The following is a 25852-nucleotide window of genomic DNA, read 5'->3' on the forward strand; positions in this document are numbered from 1 at the left end:
AGGTGGCAAGCTGGCAGACTCATAAACACAATCATTTTGTCTGTCTTTACATTCTGAGTTCAAAGTTTGCCAAGGTTGACTTTCTCTTTCGTCCTTTCAGGGTTAATATAATAAATACCAGTTGAACACTAGCATCAATGTAATTGACTTAGCTCCTCCCTTACAATTGCTGGCCTTGTGCCAAAATTTGATACCATTATTCTCTCCTTTTCCACTACTCCTCCCCATGTACTTGGATGCAAGCAGTTTTGTCTTGTGTACATTAGATGCACTCCAATTTCAGCAATACATTCAAGAGAAAAAAAAATTAATGCATTTAAACTTAGTTGCCCAAGTTCACGTAAGACCCAGGGGTTTTTTAAAGACGTTTTGGGGCAAAAAGTGCATTCACATAAAGTATGGAAACCCATAAGGGGGAGGAGTGTTTCTTTTTTCTGAATATCTTCACATTGACATTGTTTGAGCTATATATCCCACATAAACAAAAGTTTAAGAGCTCAGTGGTTTGATGTGTGGAATAAAGTATCTTGCTTAAAAACGAGAGTTGGCATCAGGAAGGACTTCCAGCTGTAGAAAACTGATATAAGAATTTGCATCCAATCCACTCTAGCGTAGAAAAAGCAGGTGTATTAACAGTAACGATGATTTTATGACTACTTGATATTCAGTTTAGAAAGTGTTCAATTACTTATGATATATGTCAATCCTGAATTTGGCTGTTACATAATTATAATAGACTTAATGACTCCCAACCTTCCTATACTAGGATTGTTGTTAACATTTTTTTGCAATTTTTTAATTTATTTGTTTTTTCTTGCCATGTAAACATGCCACTACAATTGTGTTTGTAGTTTATGTTGTGTTAGGGGATGTCTTTTCCAGAAATGATGTAGTTTACCATAGCTCCATATACTTCATCATCATCATCATTTAATGTCCACTTTCCATGCTGTCATGGGTTGAACATTTTCAGGTCTGGCACGCTAGAAGGCTGCACCGGGCTCCAATCTGATCTGGCAAAGTTTCTACTGCTGGATGCCCCTTCTAATGCCAACCACTTTGAGAATGTAGTGGGTGCTTTTACATGCCATGAGCATGAGGGCCAGTCAGGCGGTACTGGTATCGGCCATGCTCAAATGGTACTTCTGACATGCCACCTGCACAAGAACCTGTCTGGCAACGACCACGCTCGAATGGTTTTTTTATGTGCCACCGGCACAGGGACCAGTCAGGCAACGCTGGCAATGATCACACTCGAATGGTGCTTTTCACGTTCCACTGGTGCAGGTGCCAATCAGGCAGTACTGTCATTGGCCACAACAACGATTTCACTTGCCTCAACAGGTCTTCGCAAGTGTAGTTTATTGTCCAATGATTGAAGGATACTCTTAAATGGGCTGGTTACGCAGCACTGGCATAGGCTACAGTTATGGTCTCACTTGGCTTGCCGGATCTTCTCAAGCACAGCATATCTCCAAAGGTCTCAGTCACTTGTCATTGCCCTAATGTTTGTAGGTCATGCTATATTTCTTATTACATGAACTGTCAGGCCATTAATTCCAGACAATCCTCTGTATTTTGTTTTTTTAGTCATTGATTTGTTAACCCTTCTATTACCATATTTCTGAAATACACTGCATATTTCAATTAATTTTGAAAATCATGAAGAATTTAGCTGGTATTTACAACATAAATCAAAATGAAATTTGCATGGAAGGTTTTAATTTAGATCATTATAAAACAGGAAGTATTTAACACAGAACCAAGAACAGTCTCAAACAGATTGGTATCAAAAGGATTAAATATTTAATTTTCACCTATAGCATTGTTTCTTTGGATATGTTTCAACCGTGGTTTTGTTTCTACAATCCCCTTCTGTTTAATGTTATCAAGGAAGTAATGACAGCTGAGTTTGTGAAAACAAATTTCAAGAATCAGATTTTCTTAAGTGCCACAGCACTAAAAACCTATTACCTCCATTCATTAGATTCCCATTTTATCAAAATTGAACTTGTGTCTAATTATAATAAAGAAATTATTATAAGGCTGTTAAGGTCTATTGGACTAGAGTTATATAAGTGTGCATTATAAATCTGGTTTTGACTGGGACTTTGTTTTGCCTAACAGCTTATTCAAAACTAAATTCATAATTTAACTTAAATCATAGTAAACAACTCTCCTTATCAAGAAATGTTCCATTGTTATTCTTAAAATTTTTAAATAAAAGAATTAGTGTGTGTGTGTGTGTGTGTGTGTGTGTGTGTGTGTGTGTGTGTGTATCTCTTCTTTGGCTGTCAGTCATAAGTCGACATTGACTATTCTTGTGCAGTAATCATCTGGCCAGCTTGTATGTGGGCTACATGGCCTGCTCTTGATTTGCAGCAATGTCATCATGTATATATTTAGTGTGTATATGTGGGTGTATGTGTGTACATATTTTGTGTATGTGTATGGCTACCGAATAATTGTCACATATTACATTTACAGATAAATTCCTCTATTTACATAATATTGAGGCCTCTTTCTATCTTTTGTTGTCTTATCATTTTTATCTATCTATCTATATATATATATATATATATATATATATATTGTGTGGGGGGGGTATTGGCATTTGATGTTCTCCTACCTCCCTCAAAATTACTATTTTCTTCAGTTTTATTTCTTTTCATTTCTACTAAAGTACGTTTCATACTTATGTTATAAATCATAACTATATCTCTTTTTGTGGTGATTTAGTAATGTTGGAAAAGAGATCTAATTAACAGTCCAGCTTCAGTCAGAACTTAAAACTTATCATTCTCCCTAGTTTTGCCTAAGTCTATTGAGCCAAGCAATTATTAGTTTTTAGACATTGTTGCTTTGAAATTACTTTTATGCTTTGAAGATATATATTTTTAGAGATTTGCTTGTTAATTATTTTAATTGTACAATAGTCATGAGTCTTCTTGATCCCTAACTTTTATATAAGTGTGTATTATAAATTTGATTTTGACTAGGACTTTGTTTTGTCTAATAGTTAATTCAAAACTAAAATCATGATAATTTAACTTTACTCTTAGTAAACAATTCTCCCTATCAAGAAATGTTCCATTGTTACTCTTAAAATTTCTTTAAAATAAAGAAACAAGCATATGTGTGTATATATTTCATACACATTTGTAACATTATACTTAACTCCTTGACAAATAGCAGTACTTCACTATCATCCTCCCTATCCTCAACATAACCAGGTCATCTTCATGACTAGAAAATACTGTAGATTACAACTACTATTAATACAAACCATCTACAAAGCTTAGCTGAAACCTACAAGTTGCTATTCCTACATTTGGAATGCTGCTGCTACACACCACAGACATCCTAGACTAGATTCAAAGAAAAGCCTTCCAACTGATTGTAATGTGATTAAACACCAACACAGTCTGACCTCTGGTCCACATATGCTGTCTCTTTTCTATCTTTCTACTGCTTCTATAATTGCCTCTGCTCCTTGGAGCTGGCTGGGTTCATGTCATTTCCTTTCAGGCATCCTCTTTACTCACTCTTATTTTGTCACTATATTGTGTCCACCATACCAGACCACCTACTAACTATTATGCTCAGTCCTTCTTCTCTTCAATATCAGCCTCTATAATTCCGCTTCTATGTGAGATTATATCTACAGCCATCAACTCCAAATAGTCCAAGAAGAATGCTGACTACATCTAGCGCCGCCTCGACTGGCTTCCGTGTTGGTGGCACGTAAAAAGCACCATCTGAATCGTGGCCGAAGCCAGTGCCGCCTCGACTGGCTTCCATGCCGGTGGCACGTAAAATGCACCAATCCGACCATGGCCGATGCCAGCCTCGCCTGGCACCAGTACAGGTGGCATGTAAAAAGCACCCACTACACTCACGGAGTGGTTGGTGTTAGGAAGGGCATCCAGCTGTAGAAACATTGCCAGATAAAAACTGGAGCCTGGTGCAGCCTTCTGGCTTCCCAGATCCCCGGTCGAACCGTCCAACCCATGCTAGCATGGAGAACGGACGTTAAACGATGATGATGATGATCTATGTTCCCATCTTGAAGAACCTGTGATGGTCATTATATATAGTCCAGTTCCTTTCCCTATGCCAAACCAGTAAATAAAAGAAAAATAATGATGTCTGTAACTAGTTTAATGATGCTCAAGCATCTTCATATGTTCTTGGAAGACTTTGGCTAACCAGCTTTGATATTTATCTGGAATTCCTTCAAATATTTTCCTGTTGTTTTGAATTGTCTGGAAGTAATTTATTTCATTCCTTTTCATTTTTATCACACCCAATGTTGAAGGACCAGTTATTAGGACTTGAGGATTTCATGCTCTATATTAATGTGGTATTTTTCACATGTCAATTCTCAGGTTGCTAGACGTAGCAATCCAATTTAACTCATTCAATACACTCATCTCTCTTCCTTCCATCATCCCTTTTGAACCTTACCATCCACTTGAGATTCCATTCAAAATACTGAGTCCAATTCTTCCTTCGAATTACATTTTCTTCAGGGCTCTGGAATTGGAGTCGGAAACTATTAAGGGGTAGCTGGAGTTGGTAAAACTGATTCCAACTCACAATATCTTTATTCTTTAATGCTGTGCGTGAGAAGACCCGGTAGGACAAGTGAGGCCATAACCCATAGCCTCAGTCCACTTATGCATACCTTTCCTTCTTGGGACACAAAACTCTACTTGTGAAGACCTGTTGAGGCAAGTGAAAAACAAAATCGAAATCGATCAACATCAATAGAAATCGTAGCTGTGATACCAGTGCCGGTGGCACATAAGAGAACCATCCGAACGTCGCCATTGCCAGCGCCGCCCCGACTGCCTCCGTGCCAGTGGCACGTAAAAAACACCATCTGATCGTGGCCATTGCCAGCCTCGCCTTAAAAAGCACCATCCGATCGTGGCCATTGCCAGCCTTGCCTGGCCTCCGTGCCGGTGGCACGTAAAAAGCACCATCCGACTGTGGCCATTTGCCAGCCTCATCTGGCACGTAAAAAGCACCCACTACACTCATAGAGTGGTTGGTGTTAGGAAGGGCATCCAGCCGTAGAAGCATTGCCAGATCAGACTGGGCCTGGTGCAGCCTTCTGGTTTCCCAGACCCCAGTTGAACCGTCCAACCCATGCCAGCATGGAAAGCAGATGCTAAATGATGATGATGATGATAAACTAGTTATAACATATAGGCTTACTCAAAGTACAAGCGTATGCATATGCTTTATGGGATATATAGACCACAATCACTTAATTACATAAAGAGGAGTCGGAATCAGAGTCACCAATAGTACAGGAATTGGAGTCAAAGTTTTTTGTTTCGACTCCACAGCCCTGCTTTTCTTAAACTTTGTTTTCAGCATCTAATTAGTAACGATTCCTTTTGAAAGCCAAGTGCAGATTTCAGAACTTACTATTTTAATTGTTGAAAGGAAGTGGAAGGATCTTTCTTAACTACATTCTTTTCTTTTTCTCATTCAATAAGAACACTTTTTAATATGTCCTTGTAAGTTGGCAAAACTCGCTCACTAAGATCACATGGAGTACCAAATATTGGGCATTCAGTATCATGACATGTTATTGGCTTATGGGTCATCACTTAATGCAAACAACATTAAATTTAATACAATGGCCTAAAGTCAAGGTATAAAGCAGAAAAATTCACACATGTACGATGTACATCTATGTGCAACAACCATTGCAGTGGTTCACACTCCCATTCTCTTTATAGTCAGTGTGGGACCTCAAGATATTAGTCGATTATAATGAAACTTGGTATGCAACCTCTTAAGGACACTATATTCACTGTTTTGCATTCTGCTATGCAGAAATATGCATTCGTTGTGACTTATAATCCATGAAATCCAAAATTCGACCAAAAATAGTGATTTTTAAAATTTGCAATTGTTGTGGAGCCTGAAAAAAATATTTAATCATAAAGTTCTTTATACACCTTTCTTTTAACCCTAATTCACAACAAAATATCAATTCTTGGTTACCAATTTCAAAAGTTGCATTTTTCACTCCTCCCTGCCATCTACATCTACTTTTCAACCCTTTAGCATTCAGATTATTCTGTTAAATGTTTATTTATTCATTCACATTGGTTTAAGTTAATCATGCATTACCTCCTAGCTTTCAGATTTCAATGATGTGATTGTTTAGTTTTAGAATGACATTATAGTATAGGTGCGAGAGGCTGGTTGGTTTAAACATAGAACAGCTAGAATAATTGGGCCTGGATATGACCAATTTAAATGCTAAAGGGTGGAAGTTAACTTCCTTTTTCAGAATATTTTTCATGATAAAGACTCGTATACTCCAATGAGTTTGCAATCATTTATAAGTCTTCTGGATTTTTTAAAATTGTTTATCATTTCGTTAGATATAGGTATACTTTCAACATCTTGGCTATTTTACAAAGAATCATTGTCACCCTAAGATGTTTCTCATAAAAAAGAAGCTGCTTCTTAGAGATTTTAAATTCTTTTTGATACATTTACTTTATATCTGCATTTTAATATTTCTTGTATTTGTTGTTTGACATGATTAAAAGAAAATTATTTAAAAAAAGGCTATAAACTAGTCTTCTGTATTCATATATCTATAGTTGCTTTGCAAACTTCTTTTTTTTCCATGTAAGAACAGTGCAGTATTCGCTTGTGATTTGCAAACCTTTAACATAAATGTTTTTTGCACATTTAATTTTTTTGTTAAATTTCATCTTTATGTGTGTCTTCAATTCACATCCATTTCTTGATGCTGATATGAGCTGGATAGGTTATTATGGTCCAAGTTAGAGCTTAACTGCCCTCCTGCATAGACTGGAGAGCCTGTCTTGCTCACACACCACATATTGTGGCTTGGTTTCTGTGATTAGATCCCTTCCTGTTGCCAGCCCATTACATATAATTTCTTATTTTGCTTAGGCTCAGCAATACTAATAATCAGTTTATAGAACTCCATATGCGTAAACTTTAGAGTAAAGCATTAGGCAAGTAGATTTAATATCAATTAATGAATGACAAGAGAACAAGTGTATCATAATCACCTTCATTAGTTTACAGCTGTTTCAGAACTGAGTGCTTGTGCAACATCTTATGACTTCCTTGGAGCCTTTACAATGAAGTGTGTTTATTTCAGAAATCATTTAAATACATAGGATGTTGCACTGCTTCTTAAAAATGAAATGGCTGTAAGTTAATAAAGGGGATTATGTAACTCCCGTTTTCTTGTCATTTATTTATATATACAGGGTGCTGTGAATATATTGTCATCTAAATTACATAAAAATAGCATGAAATACTAAAGAGTAAATTCATTCAATAAAATCGCCATTGGTTTCATTCACAACTTCCAGGTGACTTCGGAATCTCCTGCAACTCTTTTGGACAGTCTCTTTGTTTAAGTTGGTGAATGCTTCCTTAATCCTTGCCTTCAGTTCATCTTTGGTGTTACAAGGAGTTTTGTTTGTCTCTCGCTCAACTGCACCCCACACATAATAATCAAGGGGATTGCAGTCTGGGGAGTTAGGTGACCAGATGTTGGGGGTGATGTGGTCATAGAAATTGTCTGACAACCATGACTGGGTTCTCCTGCTTATGTGGCATGGTACAGAGTCCTGTTGCCAAGCACAGGCACTTAATGTAGGCCTTTGTGTTGTGTCTGAGGCCATGTGGGAAGCCGAATGGAGGCATAACATCACCATCTCTCCAAACACCATGATGTTGACTGGATGATTGATTTTTATCACTCTTGGTACAGGTTTTGGGGACACAGCAAGCCAACAGTTGTTCTGTATGTTCACTATCTGTTTATATTGGGGCTTCTGGCGTGAATGCCAAGCAGTACAGCGTCGTTTCCAAATTTCTGGCAGAGAGAATTGCATCATGGAGCCGTTTTCCTCACAGATGGTGCCCAGCTGACCCTACTTTACTGTGTAGTCAACAAAATCAAAAACAAAAAAATTAAATGGCACCAATTTACCCATTGCACCCTGTATATATCTATAAATATATAAAGCACTTGTTTAGCTCTAGCTCAGCTCTGATTGAGCTGACCTATGATTAAAGGCCTTGACCATCCATCTTTCCTTTGAAAGCATAGTGCTTCCAGAATTATAAGTGTCCTTCCAATTTTTAAGACAGTAGGTATGTTTTGAAGGAAATTTGGCTGCTATTCCTAGCAATTATATAGAGGGCGTGTTGATTGCTTAATTTCTTTCACCATACTGAAAAACTTGTGTTTAAAGAAATAAATGGAGAGCACCAGACAAGCTTGTGAGATGCCTGTTCTCAACTACTTTGGGCCATTTCACTTACACCACTTTATTTTCTTGAAAATTACTTTGTGTCTTGTTTTTTCTACCTTGAAGATTATTGGTTTTTCGTCCCTGTAAGAAATCTTTATTTTGTGGACTATTGGATTGGTATGCACAACAGGAAGTCAAATTGAAGTTCCAACTATGCATAATCTTTGTTTTCTATCTTCTTTTTTGTAAATAATTATTAGTAGTATACTATAATTGATTTGAAGGACTATAATTCTTTCTCCAAATAAAACTGCCCTGTACCTTGTTAAATAAGATCTTTAATACATGACATGTGGAGGCGCAACAGCCCAGTGGTTAGGGCAACAGACTCGCAGTCGGAGGATCATGGTTTCGACTCCCAGACCGGGCATTGTATGTGTTTATTGAGCGAAATCACCTAAAGCTCCACGAGGCTCCGGCAGGGGGGGGGTGCGACCCCTGTTGTACTCTTACGCCCCAACTTTCTCTCACTCTTTCTTCCTGTTTCTTGAGTAACGCTGCAATGGACTGGTGTCCCGTCCAGCTGGGGAGAACACATACGCCATAGAAACCAGGAAACCGGGCCCATGAGCCTGGCTAGGCTTGAAAAGGGCACATAGATAAAAAAAAAAATACATGACATACTAACATATTGAGAATTAATGCTTGCTGTAAATGTTATAGAATTTATTGTCTCCAGAGTGTTCATACTCTTCTTTCAGAAGCTGTAAGTTCTGATTTACTTTCGTCTTAATAATAGGCGCAGGAGTGGCTGTGTGGTAAGTTGCTTGCTAACCAACCACATGGTTCCGGGTTCAGTCCCACTGCGTGGCATCTTGGGCAAGTGTCTTCTGCTATAGCCCCGGGCCGACCAATGCTTTGTGAGTGGATTTGGTAGACGGAAACTGAAAGAAGCCTGTCGTATATATGTATATATATATATATATAAGTGTGTGTGTATATGTTTGTGTCTGTGTTTGTTCCCCTAGCATTGCTTGATAACCGATGCTGGTGTGTTTACGTCCCCGTCACTTAGCGGTTCGGCAAAAGTGCCCGATAGAAATAGTACTGGGCTTACAAAGAATAAGTCCCGGGGTCGATTTGCTCGACTAAAGGCGGTGCTCCAGCATGGCCGCAGTCAAATGACTGAAACAAGTAAAAGAGTATCATTCTGTTAGCTGGCTGAGACTGTTGACACATCTCACTCTCTGCGGGTTTTTTATCCCTTGAACTTTTTAAAACGCTCCATCACCATCTTTTAACAAATGTTTTCCGGGTTAGTGTGAGTTGGACAGTTCAACGGGAGCTGGCAAACGAGAGTACTGCACTAAGCACCAATACCTGCATGATTTCTATGACTGAATACCTTTCCTAATGCCAACTGCTTTACAGAGTGTATTGGGTGCTATTTATATGGCACTGGCACGAATGAGGTCTCCAAGTAAGTTACAACGGGGGTGGGGTGAGGAATAGTATTGAAGGAGGTGGTTCTATACCAGGTGATGAGAGATTAAAGTATAATAGTTGGACATGAACAGGTGTCTTGCTGTAAGGGAGAGACATGGTTATCCTGTTGGAAAAGATGGTGGTGAAGATGTGTCAGGGCATACCCTCAAATTATACAAGAAATTGAATATAAGTGGTATGGATGGGTAAGTGATGTTTGCAGAAGCATGAAAGAAGCATGGCAGATTAACACTTAGATGTTAATGTTATGAAACCTTACTCTAATTAAAATAACATCTATAAGTAAATTAACATATTGTTGCAAATGTTGTGACTTATGAAATGCAAAAGCATTGGTATCGTTTTACATTTACTTTTTCTGTACTGACATATATGGAACAAGACTTATTAAAGTGGTATTCTACCACTGGATACCATTTCTGTTTCTAAATGTCACCTGATTTTCAAATAAGGAATATTTATTTAAATTAGCTTTCACACTTCAAAACTTCAGAGCTACAGAAACTATTGTTTATTAGAAATACAAGCATGATGCCACTGTTGCTCACTTGATGTTAGTGTGGAGACACCTAGAAAAAATATGTGTGCATACAATTTCCATCTACCAAATTTCATTCAGAAGGCATTGGTCAGCTTAAGGCAATAAAAGATACTTGCCCATGGTGCCATGCAGTGGGATGATTACAAATGTTAGCATAAAATCATGGCATGATGATGATGATGATAACAACAATATCAGTAGCCCTATACAGTATAAATATTTAAAGCTAGGATTGAAATTAGAGTTCAGATTACGTCTGCTTTCAGAGTATCAAAACGTAGAAACCATGCTGAAGCAGACAGCGAAGCTTGGCATAGTTTTCTGGTTTGACTGCTCCTGTCAAACTGTCCAACCCATGCTAGTATAGAAAAATGGATGTAAAATAATAATGATAATGAGTAAATGCCATTTAGTTTGAAAATGTCTAAACTGAATCACCCTGAATATTTTAAATTCATTCCTTCAACAATCATTGACAGAAGACAAAGTAAACAGTATCAGCTTATGTCAAATTTAGGGGTTACAATTTCACGGAGTAAAAATTTAATGCAACATGGTATGCTCTGAAAACTACGTTGCTGGTAACTTATCCATGGCGATGGGTCAGAACTAATACACATTTCAATTTGCATACACCCTTCAATTCAATATTTCTTTTCAGTCTATGTTCTTCATGTAAGTTTTCCCTTGTTTGTCGGCATTGGTAGCTTTAACTTTCACATCAGATAATTTGCAAGTCCTTGAGAATGCAACATATAGCTGTCCATGGCTGAATACAGGTTCAAGCAAGAACAACCCCACTTTATCAAATAACTGCCCTTGTGATTTGTTGATAGTCATTGCAAATGACAGGCAAACAGAAGACTGGTTTCTTTCTAAAGTGAATGGCAACTTTGGGATGTGCATGCATTAAGTAATAGGTGATAAAAAAAAAATTTAGTCTAATCAAAAAAAAAAAATACCTTTCACTATGCACTCACCACCATCATCATCTCTCTTTCTCTGCCTTTCTTTGATCTCACCATCTGAACATCACCCCTCTGCTAAAATTATATTCCTAACTCTCCTCTATACCACTACCGTCAACTAACTTTTTTTAACCTCCTAATAAATATTATGTTCCCCCTACCATGTCATGGATGCTTCTCTCTCCCTCTTTTTCTTTCTCTCTTTTCTTCTAATCATGTGAAAGCATTACCAACAGGCTAAGTAACATAATGACAACTGGAATTATGATGTCTGGGTTGATGGCATAATGCTGTAAGCAAGTTTTAAACTCTTGTCTACATAATTAAAAGTTCAACACCTAAAGTGACCACTCCTGTAATTTTTTTTAAAAAAAGAATCATCTGGTTGAGCTTTCTTGGATTAATCTTTCATTGGCACGTAAAAGCACCATCCATTCATGGCCGTTGCCAGCCTCGCCTGGCCCCCCATGCCGGTGGCACGTAAAAAGCACCATCCGATTGTGGCCGTTGCCAGCCTCGCCTGGCCCCTGTGCCGGTGGCACGTAAAAAGCACCATCCGTCCGTGGCTGTTTGCCAACTCCGTCTGGCTCCTGTGCGGGTGGCACGTAAAAAGCACCCACTACACTCACGGAGTGGTTGGCGTTAGGAAGGGCATCCAGCCGTAGAAACACTGCCAGATCAGACTGGGCCTGATGCAGCCTTCTGGCTTCACAGACCCCAGTTGAACCATCCAACCCATGCTAGCATGGAAAGCGGACGCTAAATGATGATGATGATTGCTAGGTTTAAACACATTAGCAATGATACGCTTTGCAAACTTGGTGATCCTGGCCATTTACTGTATTGTATGAGTAGTGCTATTGGCCAGTGGATGACTCTTTCACATAAAATTACACATCTATCATATTGCTTCCCATGGCTTCACCTGTAATCCCCGACTGAGTGGTTGTCAGGTGCTATCCCTTGCTGAAAGGCAACTCCTGTTAAATCCAGGAGAGCTTATTTCCATACTTGCCTCTAATCCTGTTATCTAGAGGCCATTCTCCTATCAGTTACCTTGGGACCTGTCAGAGAGGAGTTCTCTCTCCTGATCCAATTAAAAAAAAATTTAATATTTTTTTTTTTATGGATAAGCTGTAACAGAGATATCTCTGAATGATGTGGAACATCACCTAGCTAGAAGATAAGTACAATTTCATTTTACATTAAAACCTCAGATGGTATTTGGATAGATATAGTTCCTTAAAACTCTTGTTCCTAAAATCACCAATTAACCCTTTTGGTACAAATCCTTCTGAAACCACCCCCTGCTTCTCTAATACCAATTTTTTGTTTTAAAAAATCTTATTGAAAACCTTCTAAATTTCATGTAAATTTATTTACATTGCAAACACCAGCTAAAGACTGATAAAGTCATTTTCGAAATATATTAAAATATAAAATCCGTTCTGTCTGTCTGTGTGTGTGTCTTCTAGGATCTCAGGCATCCTCCATCCGATTGCGTTCAAATTTGATATGTAGATACCGACGGTATCATGGCGTGTATAAGTCTTGAAAATATTACAAAACTCGATTCCAGGTGAGAATGTGATCGATAAAGCCGTGAGAACGTGCATTTGTACGCGCAAGTACATCAGCTGTTGCAATCGATACTATGCGTACGCGAGAAAAATGCACATGCAGTTTGTGCAAAAAAGCTAGCTGGCTTGAAATAATGCCACAAAAAATCAGTATATTTGAGAGACCAAAAAAGTAAGATGCAAATAAATAAGACCAATAGTAATTAAAACCAAAATTTGCAGGTTCACAATTTTTAAACTGGTATGAGATATCAAGCAAAAAAGAAAAATCTCACTTTGCGGGAGATTTTTTTCCCCTCTTACTTAACTTTCCCTTCAGTTGTAATAATTTCTGAAACAGTAATTAAGTCTTTGAGTCAGAGGGAAAGAAAATTTGGTAATTGAATTGATAATGCTGACCAGAAAACATTAGTTACATAGATTCAAAATAGAATTTCTAACCAAAATCTGTTTCAAGATATATCTCACGGATCTCTGGGATGTCATCAATAATGTTTCTTGAGTCTCGGGGGGGTTTCAGATCTTTAATGTCAGAGGGCAGAGCCTTTCATCCAGTTGATCCACCAGAAGTTGATCAAGTCCTCACTGGCATCCCAGTGGCAGCAAAGCACTGATCTGCCCACTTTATCTAAAGCCAATTAGTGGCCTTCTCTACACCTTCAGCATGGAAGTTATGACCCTCCTCTCTGCTGTGCCAATCAGAGCTTTGCAGAATGAATGCACCTACAAAACCCCTGCAGCCCACCTCAGTTGGCTTGCAACATGCCTTCTAACCCCATTTTCTGCACTGCTCTACCAGCCTCTGGTATATGGCAAGTTTCCTCTCATGAGCCTCTATATGTTCCTCCCAGGGCACAGTCAGTCTTCACATGGCCACCTAACCTAAAACCCCACTGATGACCATTTTGTGTACTCCGGTGTTATAGTCAATATTTTCATTATTGCTAACAATTCTAACATATACAAAATTTCCAAATATTTCGGTCTTCTTGTATGACTTACTATGCTAATTCTAATGTCTACACTATCCCTTCCATTTTATTTTTCATGTTTGTGGCTCTCTGTACTGATAGGAAACATTCTCAATGCACCTAAAAAAAAAATTACCGTATTTTCACTATTTAATTTTTCTTTTATTCTTTTACTTGTTTTAGTCATTTGACTGTGGCTATCCTGGAGCACCACCTTGAAGGGTTTTAGTTGAACAAATCAACCCCAGGACTTATTTCTTAACCCTTTAGTGTTCAGATTATTCTATCAAACATAATGCTTATTGATTCCCATTGATTTGAATTAGTCATGCATTATCTCATATCTTCAAGATCTTGATGGTGTAATTACTTAATGTAGAATAACATTGTAGGGTAGGTGTGAGAGCCTGGATCTGGTCAGTTTGAACATAAAACAGATTAACTATTTTGGCCGGATATGGCCGGTTTAAATACTAAAGGGTTAAGCCTAGTACTAATTCTATTAGTCTGTTTTGCTGAACCGCTGAGTTACTGGGACGTAAACGCACCAACACTAATTGTCAAGTGGTGACGGAACAAACACAGATGGGCTTCTTTCAGTTTCTGTCTACCAAATCCATTCACAAGGCTTTGGTTGACCCAAGGCTAAAGTAAAAGACAGTTGCCCAAGGTGTCACACAATGGGACTGAACCTGGAACAGTGTGGTTGGGAAGCAAGATTCTTACCACACAGCCATGCCTGTGCCTTTATGTATTAATTTAATTATTAATAGTAATTCTAATGTATGCAAAGTCTCCAAATATTTCATTGTCTATGAATGGCAGTCTCTTTAATGCCAGTGACATAATAAAATGCACCCAATCCACACTTTATGGTGTGTTTGGTGATATGAAGGCCAGCTCACTGTAAAAGCCATGCCAAAGAAGAAGGAATAAAGGTGACATAGGATAGTGGGGACATTTAGTCTTGTTGGAGACAACCCCTCTAGTGTTAAGATTGCAAAAACTGCATCTGATCTGCTATAAAATTCTTGGTAGGATGACAGACATCCACCCTTAAAAACCATGCAGAAATATTCTTTTCTACTCTAGGCACAAGGCCCAAAACTTTGGGGGGCAGGGGGCCAGTCGATTAAATCAACCCGAGTATGCAACTGGTACTTAATTTATTGATCCCGAAAGGATGAAAGGCAAAAGTTGACCTCGGTGGAATTTGAACTCAGAACGTAAAGACAGACAAAATACTGCTGAGCATTTCGCCCGGCATGCTAACGTTTCTGCCAGCTTGCCACCTTACCATGCAGAAATATTAGCACAGTAACAAAGATAGCTGGGTTTTCTTTGTAGCTGCACATGCCAAATAACAAAGATAGTGAACAAGTGACAAGACACTGCGCGACCTATCCAACCCATACCAACATTGGAAAAAAATGGACATGATAGGAAGATGATGTTCAAAATAAACCTTAAAGTTGCTTTATTTGTAAATATTTTAAGATAGAGTTTATACACATGATTTTAAAATGTAGAAGGTTGGTCATTATGTTGCATTTTAAAAAAAATTTATTTATTTATAGAACAAAGCTTTCTTTATGCTGTGTGTTGTTGCTTTCATGTATTGAGTGGTCTTAGTCCTTTCCATTAAATCCCACATGTGGGGAAATAGATGCTAAAGTATTATGGAACAATTCACAGATTGTTGCAACATACAATGTTTTTGTCATTTTTGGTTGTTGTTCTTTTTTTTATGTTAAAAACTTTTGTTTCAGATCTGAATAGATGTGAAGTATTATTTACTTATTTGCATGGCTTTTGTTCTTGTAGCAGCAGCACAGCAGAAACTGTGAGTGGAGACCAGAAGTATGCGATAGATGTTTCGAAGGGAAGATTCCTATGTGTGAAGTAAGTAAAGTAAAGAAAATTGTGATGGTGCAATGAATTTTTTTATTTTTTTAACTTGTTTCAATTCAGTTTAATCCCTGTTGTTGTCAAATATCAAACTAGATAACTTCATACTAAACCGTTTGCTGTCTGAGTTCAATTCATACAAGCTAGTGTGATTTGATTCAGATTGTAGAAAATCTGGAAATAGTTTTCATTTAAATTGATAATACTTACACAAAGCTGGTGCAAGTTACATAACACAGCATGCTTCCCATAAACTTGTCTGGATTTTCATGTCATTGTCTCCATTGCCATGTTGACACTACTTTGTTTCGCAGACAGTTGTCCATCGTTCTTCTTAATTCCAAGGGAAATCATAATTGTAACATAATGTTTTCAGTCACACAACTTAACAAAATTTCATATTTATTTGCAAATTATGTTTACCAGGTTCAATTCTTAACCCTTTCGTTACCAACCCGGCTGAAACCGGCTCTGTAGTACAAATGTCTTGTTTTCATAAGTTTTGAATTAAAATCTTCCACCAAACCTTAGTCACAGTTTATGTTCCTAACACTAGCTGAATGATAACTAAGTTATTTTACTAACTTCTTTGTCATATTTAAAATTAATCGAAAGAAACACAGAGCATCTCAAAATAAATACAGTAACGAAAGGGTTAATGTTTAATTTCTTCATTATTCCACTCTGTTATTTCATTCTGCATTGACTATTCCTCCCTTTTATATTCAGTTTTACTCTGTTATAGTATAAATATTGCTAAATATATGTATAAGGAAGAGCTCATATTTTTATGAAATATTTGCCTAGGTTCATTAAACGTATTGCATGATCACATTAGAATTTGAAGATTATTTTAAAAAGTATTGCGTTGGACTTATGCAGGTTTTAGATATATTTAATATGTACATAAAGAGATAGTTATGTATCCTAGGGAGAGGTCAAAATGAAATTCATAACAAATAATTTTCTTATTAATGCAAATGTATAAACCTTAAAAAATCTCTAAATCAGTGATTCCTTTGGATTTACTGTCGGTTTATAAAATAAGATTGTAGTCTAAAATTAACCCAACTTTTGGATATACTCTAGGCATATGGCATTGTGGATATAGTGTTACTGTCATAAGGTTGTGGATTCATTTCGAGAGCCTGGTGGTACTTCATGTCACTCAGTTAAAAATAAGTACCAGCTAAGTACTATGCAGCCTTCTCCAACCATCATATCCTTGATGTCTAACTGGGTCAAAAGTGAGAGGACAAATGTCTCAGTCTACTCAAGTCCAAATAAGCACTTAAAAAATTATTTATACATGCTACCAAGTCATACTTGCTTCAGGGTGGTGGGTGTGGTTTTTATGTCTCCTGACATAGAGTAGAAAAATTAGCATATGATTCTATTAAATAGAATATTAAATTCATAAAGATATAATGTGACAAAGAGTTGAGGCTATTCTTACACTTCTAATTTTCGGATCATGAACAACATTATATTGTCTTTTATGTGCAGTTGTTAATATCCTATTTGTTAATTTAAAATTAACGAAGGTATTTAACTTTCAAAATCTCTGATTCATTATGAAGAATGATCTTTAAAAAATATCTACCCTTTGCAAATATGAAAATGTATGTGTGAAAAATGAATCTGGCTTAAAATTACTGTGATAAAAAAAAAGATTATATTATCTTGGCATTTTAGTAACATGACAGAATTGGAAGAGCAACAATATTGTATGTGCTATTTAATTATGATGCATAGCTGTCATTAACTTTAACTTCATTTTACGTATTTACTAGATGGAGAACCATAAGAAAGATTGCCCCTATCCTGTTGATTGTCCTCTTAACTGCGGTGTAAAGGTTTGTATTGTTTACATTTATGATTGTCATATAACACAGATTTATCATTTTAACTAGCATTAACATGCAATGTAATGAAGCATTCAAACTGCTTTTTAACTTTATAGTGTAGATTGTATTGTAAATACACACTCTACAGGTTGCAATTATATTTTCAAAGTTTGTTTTCTTTTCTTTTACCGTTATTTTGATTCTTCTGTCACTCTGCTGATAAAGTTGCTTTCTTTGGCTTCTGACAGAATTACAAACTAGTGCACAATTTTCTCATTTTTATTGTATAATTTCTGAAGTTGTATAATTTTGAAATCCAGAATGCATGGGGACATGTAACATGAAATTAAATTTTTACGTCTTGTATTGTGTATCATAAATATATTTTAAGTAATATTTCCACTTATATGATATCACTTATATGATATAGATTTGTTAAGCATGATATTTAAATTGATAATTGTTTAACTCATCTTCTTTTGTCAAAAAGATTTTTGGGAGACATTTTCTTTAAAATATTGGGTTAGTGCATAACTAATGACCCCTTTTTTTAATTCTAAATTTATTCAAAAATAAAACACCAAAATAAAATAAAAGTTAATTAAATGGCGGTGCCCCAGCATGGCTACAGCTCATGAGCTGAAACTAGAATCAATCAATCAGTCAATCAATTATGCACCAACCCAATATAATTATTTCAAATTTTTGCCACAAAGGCAGCTTGGAGAGGTGGGACGAACCCAAGATAATACCTACCATTTGACAAAACAATGTACTTATTAACAATCTGAGATGTGTAAGTTGAATAATAAAATAATGAAGATGCAGAGCTTCTTACAATGCAAAAAGAGAAAGTTTAGTAACCTTTATGTATTTCAGGCTTTCTTAACTCCATTCATTTCTGATAATGGGCCTTTGTGCCTAAAATATATAAAAGTTACTAAACTTTCCCTTTTAGCATTGTAAGACACTGTCTGTCTTCCTTATTTTGTTATTTTACCTCTGTATCACAATGCTTCAAGCAAACTACAAGTTTTCCTTCATGTGTATATATATATATATATATAAAAAATAATATAAATTGAAGGAACAAGAGAGAGCCTTCAATTTATTTAATCCTTGTTGTGAATAATTTTTTTTCTTCCTTTTATTAATTACACATTAACTTATTGAAGTAAAACACCAAACATGTACATGTTGTCAAAACTCTGTCTGTTGTATACCTATAGAAATTGTGTGATTTACAATTCGACATGGTTTATATTTGCCACTGCAAGCACATTTGTTCATTAGTTTTCATATTGTTCCAGATATTTTGGGTCAAAAATAAAAGAAAAGAAATTCTTCATTACTCTCATAATGAATTTTTTTCTTTTTCCTCATTACTTCAAATGAGTGAAATTTAAATCAAGAGATTTAGTCTATTCCTTCAAATCAAGTAGTGAGGATCTGCAGCTCCTCTTTTATAGTCCATTATACTTTCAGTTTTATTTATCAAAGAAGGCTGTGTCCTTAATACATTTTTAATTCTTAAATGAGTCTGCTGCTTGATTTAAAATGTATGAAAGCTTGATGCAACATTGAGATCAAGGAATTCATACTTTAATTTACATTGCAATTATTTTATTTCAAAACTTTTTTTATATATAAACTGAAGAGGTAAAAAAACTGAATTAGAGCAAAATAGTTTTAGTAATAAGCGATGCTTACATTCTGCAGACATAAGTGTTTTTGTGTGGGTAGATGGCTGTGTACATGTATGTTTGTATAGATGCGTGCATATAGAAATGTGTTTACATTAATTTGACACTTAAATGTTTTCTTAAAGTATCACTTATAAAATAAACCTTTGACATCACATATCCTATATTATTGCGACCTTATTTTACTGATGCAAGTACAGCTGAATGAGTAAAAAAATTGCTTTGCAATAATTATGAGGTCCTGGGTTCAGTACCACTATGTGACATCTTGGACCAGTGAATATATGTATATAGATGTAGTCATGATCAAGTGGTTTTAGAATTTTACAATCTTGAGAACACAGGTGCATTCCTATTGCATGGCATATTGGTTGGGCAAATGTTTTTTTTTACCATAGCATCAAGTCATATGAAACTTTGTGAGTAAAACTGGGTAAAAAGAACTTGAAAGCCTTGTCACACACAATTACATTAATTCTGCTTAAGAATTGAATTAAAGATATAAGTGTCTGAGGGATATTAAGCCACTTGTGCTGTAATTCAGTGAATAGAGGGTTGTGTTCATCAAACAACTGAGAAATACTCATTGTTGAAATTGACAGAAAACCATTTAGTTCTATTAAACAATTATTTTATTCATGAAACAAAACAACTCTCTTTACTCTCTTTTACTTGTTTCAGTCATTTGACTGCGGCCATGCTGGAGCACCGCCTTTAGTCGAGCAAATCGACCCCAGGACTTATTCTTTGTGAGCCTAGTACTTATTCTATCGGTCTCTTTTGCCGAACCACTAAGTTATGGGGACATAAACACACCAGCATCAGTTAAGCGATGTTGGGGGGAACAAACACAGACATACATACATATATATATATATATATATATATATATATATATATATGGGCTTTTTTCAGTTTCTATCTACCAAATCCACTCACAAGGCTTTGGTCGGCCCGAGGCTATAGTAGAAGACACTTACCCAAGGTGCCACGCAGTGGGACTGAACCCGGAACCATGTGGTTGGTAAGCAAGCTACTTACCACACAGCCAATTCTTCTTGTGATTTGATTAACACATAAAATATTTCTGATGTTTAATTCTGTTTCTGTTTTGAAGTTATATTAATACATTACCATACCTTTTATACTATTTGTATCTTTTTCATTTTTACACAGATTTCCTCAAAATTAGTATCAAACCATCTTCTTGAACAGCTTGAAGAACACATGTTGATTTTAAAAAAGAATATAGAAAAATGCAAGAATAATTCTGGAAACAGTGAAATGGGGTGTCAAAAATTTGAAAAGAATTTTCTTAAAATTGACAAATTAGTTGGAGTTTTCCAGTCTGATTTAAAAAAATTAACTAGCACAATTCAACCACTTCTCTCTTTGAAAGAACCACTACTTGAAAACATTCCTAGTTATGATGGAACATTTATTTGGAAATTAGACGACTTTGAAAAACGGCGTAAAGATGCAGTAAAAGGAACATGTCCTAGTTTATATTCAACCCCATTCTACACTAGCAAGTACGGTTACAAGATGTGTCTTAGACTCTACCTAAATGGCGATGGCATGGGGAAAGGAAAATATATATCACTTTTTTTTGTTGTCATGCGAGGCTCATATGATGCACTTCTGGCGTGGCCTTTTCAACAAAAGGTTTCATTAATGATGCTGGATCAATCAGGAACAAAGCATGTTATTGACAGCTTCCGACCTGATGCTAAAAGTACTTCATTTCAACGTCCAGAAAACAAGATGAATATTGCAAGTGGCTGTCCTTTGTTCCTGTCACTCGATAAGCTTAACTCTCCAAATACATATGTGAAAAGTAATACAGCTTTCTTCAAAGTAGTTGTTGATACTACAGGACTAGAACGAATGCCAGTCAACTTTACCCCTTAATTATTTATATTAATCTTTATTTCTAGAGAGTGGTTATGCTTGGTTTTAGTGAGGAAGAACTTGCTTCCTTACCGTTTGTGTCCATTTGCAATCATCGTAATTCCTTATAATGCATTGAAATTTAGAAAAACCAATAATGGTTTTATTGTATAAAATGGCTATTTTTTTACTTGATGACTTGTTAATTATTGAATATTGTTTATTGAATATAAATTTGTAAAAATACACAAACCTTTCATGGATCAAACAATTACAACCAAAATCTATATCATTTAAGCCTGTATATATATTTGTTTTTGGAAAGTGGGTGGAGCGACATGCTTCCGCGGAAATAAAAACAAAAACCCTCTCCCCAAAAACAGTATTTTTTTGACTTTACTATTCATAGTATGCTGGCTGACTATTGTTCTCTCTTTGCTGGTTTTGATGTTTGTACCAAACCTTTTGAATTGACTGCCAAATTTCTTTCCATCACTGCACGCAATTAAAAGGTTTTTACATTACATTCTTTTTTTTTTTCCCAACCAACACTGCTTTTATTCTGACATAAAGCTAATAAATTATTTCTGATCTGCTGCTGCCACCAGTAGCTGGACATCATGTTGCTTTTCATCAGTTGCATTGGAAATAACGAAATAAAATGCTGAAGTAGTTTGCCAAAAGTCAACTATCAAATTCTAAATTTAGTTTGGTTTCTTTAAATAAAAGGTGAGCGCAAGAGAGCACAAATGAGAGAAAGAGAAAGCAAGAAAGAAAACATCATGCTCCAGTCACAAGTAAAAATGGGAGTTGATGGAACTTAAGTTAATAGTTTTTGAAGTGACTGTAAAGCTGCTGCTGCTGCTGCCATAGATACCTACTACGAAGATAAATATTTCATCTTTTAATTATAACTTATTCTATGATTATAACTGTACACATTCATTTGTAATTTCTAGACATTTCTGTTGAACTACCTTTCTCCAAATCATTTTCCATTTGTTGAGTATATAAGACCATGCCTAGACCAAGAACTCAGTAATTCCACACATGAAATTACACTGGATATTCACCTTCCAACAGCCTCTAAACAAAACCTTTTTTTTTTTTTTAATTAGCAGCTCACTAGCTTATTTCTTAATAAATGCACTTTAATCTATTAATATTGGGGTTTTTTTCTCTAATTTACTGCTATATGCTTGATTAATATGTATAAAAGCGTGTATATGTGAGGTGTTTTGTTTCCTTGTATTGTTCTTAGTTCTGTTACACACTTGTTGCATGTTGTGTTCAATGCCAGTAACATTATTATTATTATTATTATTATTATAGAGAGAAGCTCAAGTTTGAGATAAAAAATATTGGAAAAGAAATGTACTATTGTCAAATAGTTTAGTTAAGCCTTCTAGTCTGTTATTTGTTGGTCTTCTTATTTGGGATCATATGTATATCATATCTTATATCCCAAATAATGACTAGGTGGATTTTCCCCTTAATTTCTTAATAGTTGTTGCCTTCCGTCTTACTGCCTTCTTTCTTACATCTGTTTTTGACTAAATCATGTCTAATGCCAGCTCTTAAAATTTAATAAAATTTACTAGTCTACTCTCTTTTCCTCATCTACATCTTTTTAGAAATATATATGTAATATGATGGACCTGTTGTTCTTATCAAAGGAACAATATGAATAAATTAAAATGCATTTTGATAAGGTACCAAAATAGAATGTTTGAAAATATATAAAATAAAATTTGTCCTAATCATTGTTCTCCCCATCAAAAATTTTTATATATTATGAAATTTAGAAACCTCTGGTACTTTTTAAACTTCTGGGGGAAAAAAACTGATTTGATAAACTGCTGTTGAAATGATATAATTATTTGTTCAATTTGCTAATAATACACAAGAAATTTTTCAAAACATTTATACATTTTGAAATAGGAATTTCTGATACTAAACTTGAGAAAAAATAAACCATTGATATGATAAACTGTTATTAAAATTATGTAATTCTTTTTTTTTCTTTTCAATTTGTTAATATACAAGAAAGTTTCACTTTAAGAGTGGATTTTATTAATATGACTAATGCAATGATTTTGAGACATTTTTTAAGTAAATCTTTGTAAATAATTATAGTAGCAGAAATTGATGTTCTGAATCTAAATATTATATTTATGAAAAAATCTTGTAATTTTCCTCCCCACCAAAAGTTGAAACTACCCGGTTAATATTTAGTTTCTGTGTTAATATTTGACCAGTGAATTTAACTCTTTTGATGCCAACCCACCTGAGACCACTCTTAGTTCTATGATGCAAAGTTCTTGATTTAACTCATTAGCATTTAAACTGGCCATATCCAGCCAAAATATTCTGTTTTATGTTTAAAATTGACCAGATCCAGCCTCTTGAAGCTTCAAGATAATGCAGAATTAATTCAAAACATTGTGAATAAATAAGCATTACTTTTGACAGGGTAATCTGAATGCTAAAAGGTTAAAATGTCTAAATTATAACCTGTAAAAAAAATCATGTTATTTTCTAAACACTGGATTTATCATTTATACTTAGGTTTTTTTCTCTTTTACATAATTTTTCAAAATTAATTAAAACAAAGGCATTGTATTCAACAGAAATATGGTAACAAAAGGGTTAAACGGTGAGTTTTAGAGTGATATAGTTTTCAAGAGCAAGGGTTGAGTCAAATGGGAATTTATCATCGTTTAACATCTGTTTTCCATGCTGGCATGGGTTGGACAGTTTGAGAGGAGCTGGCCAGCCAGGGAGCTCTCCAGGCTCTGATTGTCTGTTGTGGCATGGTTTCTATGGCTGGATGCCCTTCCTAACACCAACCACTTTACAGAGTGTACTGAGTGCTTTTTACATGGCACTGGCCCAAGTGCTTTAGATATCACATGATCACGTGACCAACCAGGCTATCAGATGTTGCTACACATTGCTGGTCACAATGCTCTTTGCATTGCTTTAGCCTTCAAATGATGCCACCCCGCTGGCTAAGCCAGCAGGCCGGCAAAAGAGTACAGCAGGGATCGCCAGAACCTCGTGGAGCTTTAGGTGTTTTCGCTCATTAAACACTCACAACGCCCGATCTGGGAATTGAAACCACAATCCTACGACCGCGAGTTCGCTGCCCTAACCACTGAGCCATTGCGCCTCCACACTTTAGATATATACACACGCACACACACAGTTGTTAACTGTTGGAAAAAATAGTATGCAGTACCATAGCTGATATTAATGATGTATTTTATTTTAGTCAAGTCAGTCTCTTGTTACTCTAAGTTTCACCTGTAAGTGTATGTAATGTATATGCAAATGAATGCATTATTTCACTTGTCACTGCATGAACAAAACAATGTTAATGATTAGTTGCTCTATCCTTTGAAATACAGGTGGAATATAAAAATCTCTTGTAAAACAGTTGATCGTTGCCAAGAAGCACATCCAACCCTAAAATCCTGCCTCAAATAACTTATGGAAAAACAGATGTTTAATGAATGGATAATATATATATATTTATACACAACTGGCTTCCACTCATTTGCTGACTACTAAATTCAGCTCACAAAGCACTGATGATCTGAATGCTATGGTAAAAGACCCTTGACGAAGCTGCCAAGCAGTATGATAGATTCATGTGTTAGCAAATTCAATTCTTAATAAGACACCCATGACTTAACAAAAGAAATCACACTCCTAGATATTTGGTGATGCTCCTGCAGACACATGATCAATAAGATCAGCTGTGAAATGGTATTTGGTAACAGTTTGCTTCCTATCAATGTGGTCTTTGGTTCAATCCCACGACAGCACCTTCAGCAAGTGCCTTCTGTATCCCTGAGCTGACTAAAGCCTTGTGAGTGGATTTGTTTGATGGAAATTGAAAGAATTCTATCTTGTGTGTAGATTATATATGTGTGTTTGTGTTTCTCTGCACTGCCACTTGACAGCCGGTATTGGTTTGTTTATATCCCCATAGCTTAGTGGTTCAGTGAAAATAGACCAACAGAATAAGTACAAAGCTTAGAAAAAACTAAGTATAGATTTTGATTTGTTCAACTAAACTCTTCGAGATGGTGCTCCAGCATAGCCACAGACCAAAGACTGAAACAAGTAAAAGATAAGATATGTTTTAGTGACAATATCTTAGATTTTTGCCCAATTATCAGAGCAATTTCCTATAGTGAGGGTTGATTTAGGTTTGGGGCAAGAATGTCACTGTTCAGGACTACATTGCTGTACCACCTAGGAACCCCTTTGAGATTGCTTGGCCTGCAAGAAATAGCAACTAAATTTTTCCCATCACACTTTACCCTTTTTTTTTTGGATCTGTTAAACCATATCATTCTTAATATATGAAAAAAAGATGGGGTTGTCATGGCTGGAATACCTTTGCTCATAAGATTGCTCAGAGTTGACACTGGGACTAATCAACTACTACTCTCACACAAACTGCTTAATTCTACTTCCCTCTGTCTTTCTCTGTCCCACATACATATTCTTCATACTTCAATCCACCTTTCTCTCTCTCAAATATAATCCCTAAAGGTTTTAGCAGTACAAAAGCTATTTACTTTCCAGTAGGTTAACCTTGTGTAGAAAGATTGTAATTTGATTCTATTTTCTGGAGTTGATAGTGAAAAG

At 35.8% G+C, this 25852-nt stretch overlaps 1 protein-coding gene across 18 annotated transcripts in view; it reads left to right on the forward strand.

The window, feature by feature from the left end:
- LOC115209082 (TNF receptor-associated factor 2) overlaps positions 1-22353 on the forward strand; it is a 65186-nt gene extending 42833 nt beyond the window's left edge. For all 18 annotated transcript variants that reach the window (XM_029777226.2, XM_036510571.1, XM_036510196.1 and 15 more), the window contains 3 exons: positions 15667-15744; positions 17544-17606; positions 20477-22353. In XM_029777226.2, coding sequence (XP_029633086.1) covers positions 15667-15744; positions 17544-17606; positions 20477-21211 — 876 coding nt within the window. In that variant the 3' untranslated portion in view covers positions 21212-22353. The remainder of the gene's footprint in view (positions 1-15666; positions 15745-17543; positions 17607-20476) is intronic.
- The last annotated feature ends 3499 nt before the right edge of the window (positions 22354-25852 follow it).

This window comes from Octopus sinensis, linkage group LG1 (genome assembly GCF_006345805.1).
Source record: "Octopus sinensis linkage group LG1, ASM634580v1, whole genome shotgun sequence".
Classification (NCBI taxonomy): Eukaryota; Metazoa; Mollusca; class Cephalopoda; order Octopoda; family Octopodidae; genus Octopus; species Octopus sinensis.